Below are 7,061 nucleotides of genomic sequence, written 5' to 3' on the forward strand. Positions count from 1 at the left end.
CGGGATTGTTGTAGGATAGGGGAAGGTGAGGTCTGGGCGTCCTGCAGACATGGGTACTTTGAGGCGTGTGGGTGGGCCCAGCAGGTACTTGGCACCAAGTGGTGCTCGGTGTGTGGTGGAGTTGTTGGGTGGGTGTCCTGGGTGTAGGCTCACTTGCTTCTGAGAATATACCAGAGACCAAGCTTGCCCCCAAAATGCAAGGGGTATAAGAGGCAGCAGCATTTGGGCACCCATGTTTAGGCCTATCTACCAATGTCACCACTGCTCTGGCATCACCTAGCGATGTTGACCAACACTTTAATCCCTGCAACAGCCTCATGGGGTGTCTGCTGCAATCGTCTGTGTTTATGCAGATGCATGCATGAAGGCAGAGGGTAGTGAGGTTGCCTGGGACCAGGTGTAGAGCTCCTGACCACTGCACAGCCCACCTCAGTGCCACCACACTGCAGGTGATCTCTACTGAGACATCAAGAAAGCGGGACTCCCTTGGCTCTGGGGTATTCCCCTGTGACAGGAAGGGAGGGCTGTAGCAGGGAGCAGGCTGAGTTAGCAAAGGGGTACTTCTGGCTTGTGGGAATTTAAGGTTCTGGGAATTGACTCATAAAATGCAGCACATTCTACCCAGATTGCCTGCTGCACCAGCACCTACCTGCAGCTGGAATGAAGTCACCTGTGTGTGATGTATATTTCTAGAACACCAGTACTAAAGACATATCATCACTTCCTGGTTCCTTTTTTTCAAAGGATCTAACCCTTGGGGATCCAGGAGTAGGATAGGGGGCAGATGTTTAGGATGGGCTGCTAGATGGGACCAGTCACTGGCTACCTCCACAGCTGGCCCCTCCTGACTACTGAACTCTTCCCCTGTAGCATTAGGGGTGATTGGGGACAGAGGCCATTGTGCTGTCTGCACACCATGGCCTTACTCATAGCCACTCCTGGCCCAAATGTTCCTGCAGTTGACACAGTATTGGGGACCTCAACTCTAACTCATGCTTAATAGGAAATTTGGTCCCCAATCAGACCTCACCCTTCATCTCCTCTTTAAGGTCCCATCCAGGCCTTTGCCAGCTACACAGGCAGGCTAAAGCTAGTGCCTGACTCAGACCTAAGGCCTTAGTGTGGGGCGTCCTCCAGGCTGACCTGTGGCATGACTGTTGTCATTTCCAAAAGGGAGGTTGAGGCTGCAGACTGAGATTTTCAAAAGGGAGGTTGAGGCTGCAGGCGCAGCCGCATCTGTTATGTCCCTAAAGAAACACTGAAGAAGTGTGTGATTAGGGATGGAACTAAAGACATATTTAGCTGTACTCCATCCTGCTGCCCCACTGAAGCTGTGGTAAAAGGTAATGAGGTAGAAAAGACAGGGGAAGGAGAGACAACTCAAACAAGACTTTGAAAGCCCCAGGGCAAGACAAGTGGTAACTGACTTGATAGGCCATGGAAAGCTGACTGGAAATGTTATTTTTGGGTGGTGAAGTTATGGGTGGTTTTTCTATTTGGCAGAGCCAAGAGGCAGTTTGGTGTAGAGCTCTCAAAAGGCACCTCTAGAAAGGGAGAGCGAAACTGGAACACCTGTTACAAAGCAATTAGAGCTACATCACCCTCCTTCCCCTCAACCCACTGGGGTTGTGAACCCTCCCTGCACCCACCCCCCACCCCACCCCCGCAAAGGGAAGGCCGGAGGCATCACAGAAGTCTCTAGACTGGGGCCATCGGACACAGTGAATAGCAGGACCAAACTAAAAGAGAATGAGTGACAGTTTGCATCCTAAATGTTGATGACCTTAGTGTTCTTCCTCTATTTGGCCCCTGAACACTGGCAGCTGGGCTTGCTTGTTGCAGTTGGAGGTGGAGGAGATTTCTCTGGACTGTCTGATGAGCCCAAGAAAAAAGACCTGAAGATACTGACAGACAGCAGGGCTCCCCATGGACTATCCCAACCAGCTTACCCCAGAGTGAAGACCATAATCAGAAAGCTTCCATTTCTAATGTCCAGATGATAAGAACTGTGAAAAGAGAGACCAGAAAAACCAAAGGAGCAGAAATTATCAAAGAAATAACTTCCCCAAGCAGAGTGAAGACCATAATCAGAAAGCTTCCATTTCTAATGTCCAGATGATAAGAATTGTGAAAAGAGAGACCAGAAAAACCAAAGGAGCAGAAATTATCAAAGAAATAACTTCCCCAAACTGAAGGGCACCAGTTTCCAGAAAAGAAGGGCCTACTGAGTTCCAGAACAGTGAGTGAAAATAGCCCCATGTTGAGACAAAAGAAAAATCCTCAGGCTTCCAGAGAGAACAGAGGTTTCAACATGGATCAAGAAGGGCATCATCATCTTAGCAGGACACATTCAAGAAGCTAGAAGATAGTGGAGCAATGTCTTCAAAATTCTGAGAGGAAATTTTTCTGACCTAAAATTCTATACCCAGTTCGTGGACTGAATTGTGTTCCCCCCACCCTCACAAATTTCATGTTAAAGCCCTAACCCACAGTACCTCAGAATGTGACTGTATTTGGAGATAGGGCCTTTAAAATCACTGATTAAGTTAAAATGAGGCCATTAGGGTGTACCTAATCCAGTCTGACTGGTGTCCTTCTAATAAGGAAATTTGGACACATAGAGGAAAGGCAATGTGAGGACACAGCAAGAAGGCATCCATCTGCAAGTGAAGGAGAGAGGCCTCAGTGGAAACCAAACCTGCTGACGCCTTGATATTGCAGTTCCAGCCTCCAGCAGAACTGTGAGAAATAAATTCCCTTTGTTTGGGCCACGCAGTCTATGATATTTTGTATGGTAGCCATAACAGACTAACACACCAGCCAACCTATCAGTGAAACATGAGAGTACAAAAACAGTAGTTTCAGACACATAGGATCTCACAAAAAGATATTCCTCATGCACCCTTTTTCAGGAAGCTGCTGGAAGATGTACTGCACTAAAATGAAGGAATAAAGTAGAAATGCGAAAGCCCTAGGATCCAGGAAATAGGGAGTCCCCACCACCATGTACAGCACCTAGAGAATAGCCAGGAGGGGTAGGGCAGGCTGATGCTTCAGGAGACACAAACTCTTCAAGCAGATGAAATGAGTGGGTCACCTGCTGTGATCAATATATGAAGAAGAGGTACTGACACCAGGGCAAATGGAAGACTGTGCAGGAAAGGAAGACTGAATGACTCAGCTGTGACTCCCGTTTACATGATTGTCACCACCACACGCTAAATGGGCCCACTGCAGTAGGTGGAGGTGTTGGTTACTCAGTGTTTGTGTTGGAAATTGCAGAATCCTCTTCTTCCTTGGAAGAAAGTCAGAAGATAGCACCTCAGACTAACCAGCAATAAAAGCATGTGGAAAAATACCTGCTGTTTTCAAGAGTTGGGAAAAAACAAGCCCTCCTTCTGTTGGTGGGAGAATAGCTTGGTAGAATGTTTCTGAGGGTTGATTACTCTCTCTATATTAAAAGCTTTTAAAAATATGTACACCCTTTTATCCAGAAATTCCACTCTGGGAAAAATCAGAGCTGTAGGAAAACACATTAAGCTTCTTGCCACAGCAATTTAAAATATCACAAACCTGTAAATAACAGGAATGTCCAATGGTAGAAAACTGTCTCTCCCATGTGATGGAATTCTCTGTAGCCTTTGGCATGTACTAGTTAAGCAATTCATTAGCTTTAGACTTAAGAATTAAGTGGGAAAACCATTTATATAAGCATTACAGAAAGGTGACTGGAAATGTTACTTTTGAGCGGTGAAGTTATGGGTGATTTTTCTATTGGGTGTATATTTTATATTTTTTACATTGAAAATGGCTATTCTGTGAAAAGATATACATTCAACCTGAGAATAAAGATTGTGGTAGGGTCATAATTGCGATTCCATAGTTTCATTTTTCAGCGCAATAAATTATGATTTATATTTATATTTCAGAAATATTTCTTTTTTTTTTTTTTTGGTGGCTGACCGGTAAGGGGATCTGAACCCTTGACCTTGGTGTTACCAACACCACACTCTGACCAACTGAGCTAACTGGCTACCCTGCAGAGACATTTCTTATTACAAACAATGTGAAAGTAAGGGAAATGGGTGGATGGTTCACAAGTCTACAGAATAAGGCATTTATTATACACTTCTAGGGAGTTTCTGAAAATAGTATTTTATCTTCATACCTAGGATGAAGCTGGAGGCAGATTCGTCGCTTTCTCTGGAGAAGGACAGTCATTGCGTAAAAAAGGAAGAAAGCCATAAGTGGGGACTGTTGGCTGACTGGAAAATAAAAGAATCGATTGCAACACATTGGCTTTTAGTTACTGGCTCTGACAGGGATGAAACTCATCAGAGAAAGTTCTGTTACTTAAGGTTTGTTTAGAGTTACCTAAGAATTATGAAGTGTGACCTGGAAGTGAAGCAGCAGGACTTCGTAGTTGTGTGCTTGATTTTGGGAAAGAGAAAGCGATCTCTGAGGTCCCATAGGTGGCCACTTCCTCACCTCTTCAAGCTTTTAGCTTGAGTGGGGCTCGCACTCTCATCAAGAGCACAGTTCCCTAATTCCTGACAAAACCAACAGAGGAGATTGACTTGCTCAACTTGAGGTGTTCTTTCTCTTCGTTTATCCTTTCTTTTCCCAGGTCCATTGCATAGGTGTTGTCTTTGACCTAGAAAAAAGTGGTTTAAATAGATATGTGCTCTATAAACAGTGGCTATTCCACTACTCTGCTGCAATTTAAGTATTTGAGAGTGTTTCTGTTTTTATTTTATATATTGAATTTTTTTAAGTGACATTCAGAAGAAAAACATGATCTGAATGAGTTCACACTTTTATTTTGATTTCATATGGAAATAATTGGCTCTTTAGTGAACCTGTTCTAAACAACTCCATGGTGAAACACAACTATAAATGTTAGAATGAATAAATGCTAAACATATGTTCCTCTTTCTCCTTTTTCCCTACCTCCCACTTCCAATTTTAATTTATTAAATTATCCAAGGTTCTGCCAGCCTGTCTTTATTTTTGATTAGTTTTAATTTGGTCACAGATCTTCACTTTCTATAATGTGAGATCTTTTGACATGCTAACCCAGTTATTTTAAATTTGTTCCTTGAGAATAATTATAAATCAAGAATTTCAAATAAAAACAGGCCATGACTAAAACCTGGATCGCCTCTATATGTTTGATTAGGTACTAATATGGGTTGGTGGTTGTGCCACTAACCAGAGGTTGGAGGAAGGCCTGCTTGCAGGTGCCCCATGTTGCATTGTGCCATTAGAAACGTGCTCCTCTGGGTCTTCTGGAAAATGCTGTGAGAAACAAGGCTCCCTGACCTCTGGGGTGAGGATGGTCAGGTCCAGCAGGGTCCCCCCATGTACCAGGGCTTACCCTGCTTGTAGGCAGAGGGGTCCCATTCTAGACAGGGCTCCTCCCAACACTTTGGAGAGGAGAGCATGCCTTCTGCATGTTGGCAGCCCAGGTCCACCCACGTGGCCCCAGTGAAGAGCATCAATGAGTGTCATGATGTTTAGGGCTTTGCCCTTTGACACACACAAACCATCATCACTGGATGGATGTGACCTACCTGACTCTCCACTTAATAAGTCTTAGTTTCACTCCAGAGATAGAAGCCCTCTTTGGCAGGTAGGCAGCCTCCATTTGCAGGATCATATTGGCTCACAAATGGTTGTTTCATGCACAATGAAGAATGTTACAGCAGGCACTGGCCCTGGTTTTTGTCTTCTCTAAGCAACACCTACTGTGAATACAGTGAAACTCATCATGGTCCTTTGCTGGAGGCACGTTCACCTGCCTGGGCCAGTGGTAGACCCAACTGGGGCTTTCTGATGACACAGTGTAGTTACCTGGAGCGTTGCTCCTGGTCATTACTGTGGAACGCTGGCCTGCAGCCTTCCTCTCAGTGTCTTCTCCAAGCTTGGTCCTTGGGCCACCTCAAAAGCTGGACCCCTCCAGCTTTCTGATCCATCTCCAGGGAGTCTGACCCAGTGTCATTCCTGGGATGGGCCCAGGAACTGCATTTTAAGGGACTCCCCAGCAGATGATTTGATTTGCAGAAATGAGAACCATTGTATAAGTATTGCAAGGCGTTTCCACAGGCCTCTTTACTTCACTTTTATTGCCTCTTGTGATCTCTCCTGTTTATAAACACTCCATGTCTCCCACGCCCTTAGAATAGAGTCTACACTCTCTTTATCAGACAAGTAAATCACACACACACCTGCTCACCTCGTGCCACATGACAGCCTCTGGGCCTTTGATCAGGCTGTGGCTGTGCCCTTCTCTTAACTTCCACTTCAAGCCTGGGTTCACTGGGAAGGTCATCCCGCGCCCTACGTTCCTCCCTCACCCCCAACACACCCGTCACTCCCGATTAACCCCGGTTACTCAGTTCACCTCGCTGCGTAGACACTCATGTGAGACCACCGTATAGCCGCAGACGTGGCAGGTTCGCTGCCGCGGAGTTAATGTTCAGTATGTGCTTACGAAAATGAACCGGATTTTGAGATTTGAGAAAATCACAAAGCTGGTGGAAAGCAGTAGCCTGAATCGTGTGGTTTCAGAGACAGCTAACTTCACTTGGCTGCTCTGCCAGGGATGCCCGCCAGGCACTGGGCCAACCGCCGCTGTCATCGCGTGACCACGCCCGCCGCGCGACAGGTCTTGGACCCCTGAGATCCGCCCCGGGGCCCCGCCCTCGGCTGTTATTGGCGACTCAGCCCAGGAGTCCCGTTTACTGTCGCCTCTCAAGGAGGAGAACGAGGATTTAATCGTCATATTTCGGAATTCACCGGTTTTTCTGTCCGTCAATCAGGCGGTGCTGGCTTTCTTCAGTCTTCATTGGGTGGCGGACTGAGGAGGCGGGTTAGGCGGTCGCCTGGACATGGCAGAAGGCGGTGGCTGGCGGGTGAGTGTGGTCGGTGCCGGGGCCCTGAGGGGGCATTCTCCGGGCGAGGGGACGGGCCGGGGTCGTGGGACGTGGGGCGCGGCCGCCGGGCCCCGCTCAGGCGCCGCCTCTCACCGCAGCCGCCGCGCCCCTGCGAGGCCTACCGCG

General features: G+C 46.9%; 1 protein-coding gene across 2 annotated transcripts in view; it reads left to right on the forward strand.

The window, feature by feature from the left end:
- The window catches only part of UFD1L (ubiquitin fusion degradation 1 like (yeast)), a 28,118-nt gene extending 23,190 nt beyond the window's left edge, over positions 1 to 4,928 (forward strand). For both annotated transcript variants that reach the window (XM_008576965.1, XM_008576966.1), the window contains one exon: positions 4,173 to 4,928. In XM_008576965.1, coding sequence (XP_008575187.1) covers positions 4,173 to 4,247 — 75 coding nt within the window. In that variant the 3' untranslated portion in view covers positions 4,248 to 4,928. The remainder of the gene's footprint in view (positions 1 to 4,172) is intronic.
- Positions 4,929 to 7,061: the final 2,133 nt, after the last annotated feature.

This window comes from Galeopterus variegatus, unplaced genomic scaffold (genome assembly GCF_000696425.1).
Source record: "Galeopterus variegatus unplaced genomic scaffold, G_variegatus-3.0.2 Scaffold1434, whole genome shotgun sequence".
Classification (NCBI taxonomy): domain Eukaryota; kingdom Metazoa; phylum Chordata; class Mammalia; order Dermoptera; family Cynocephalidae; genus Galeopterus; species Galeopterus variegatus.